The sequence below is a fragment of the Cephus cinctus genome, unplaced genomic scaffold (assembly GCF_000341935.2).
Source record: "Cephus cinctus unplaced genomic scaffold, Ccin1 Ccin1_scaffold2774, whole genome shotgun sequence".
NCBI classification, from domain to species: domain Eukaryota; kingdom Metazoa; phylum Arthropoda; class Insecta; order Hymenoptera; family Cephidae; genus Cephus; species Cephus cinctus.
The window spans coordinates 1,439-2,155 of record NW_014334376.1 but is presented as its reverse complement, the minus strand read 5'-3'; the positions used below and the strand labels follow the sequence as shown (position 1 = coordinate 2,155).

General features: G+C 35.0%; 1 protein-coding gene across 1 annotated transcript; it reads left to right on the top strand.

Annotated features, from left to right (window-relative positions):
• LOC107274350 (zinc finger MYM-type protein 5) lies at window positions 1-308 on the top strand (the record flags this gene model as incomplete). Its single annotated transcript, XM_015753401.2, is given in 1 exon segment — window positions 1-308. A coding segment is annotated over 1 exon segment (279 nt), but the record flags the coding sequence as incomplete, so codon positions are not given.
• Between the last annotated feature and the right edge of the window lie 409 nt (window positions 309-717).

The following is a 717-nucleotide window of genomic DNA, read 5'->3' as shown; positions in this document are numbered from 1 at the left end:
GATTTCCCAAAAACAAAATTTGGAACAAAATTCAGATCGTTTTCGTCGAAATATTATGAATCATATAATAGCTGGTTGGAATACAGCAAAGAAGAAGACAAAGTCTACTGTTTCGTATACAGACACTTCAACAAAGGAAATATACGAGATCAAAATGAAAGATTTGTAAAAAGTGGTTTTAACGACTGGAAGAAACTAGCAGAAGCGTTAAAAAACACTCAGAATCATCGCATCGCGCTGAATGCAGCCAAATGTATGTGTCCTACCGTCAATCTCTGACAGTTGGAGATGTTTATCAGCAACTTATGAAACAGCAAGAGGAAGAAATTATTCAAAACAGAGAATACTTGACAAAACTTATTGATATAGTACTGACCCTTGTTCGTCAGGGATTCCCTTTAAGAGGGCACCGAGAGGACCCGTCTTCTAAAAATAGAGGTAACTTCTTGGAAATTGCTCAATTTTTTCCTAAATATGATAACAAATTTTCACTCCACTTTGAAAAATACTACAATTACTGCAACCCAAATATACAGAATGAAATAATTGACGTGATAGCAAACCTTACTCTAGAGAAAATAGTGAAAGAAGCTAAAGCATGTGGCTTTTTTTCTTTGAGTGTGGATGAGGCCAGATGCTTTAAAGAAGAAAAATTATCAATCACCATAAGATATCCGAACGGTCTGGACATTGTCGAAAGATTTATAGGTTTCATTA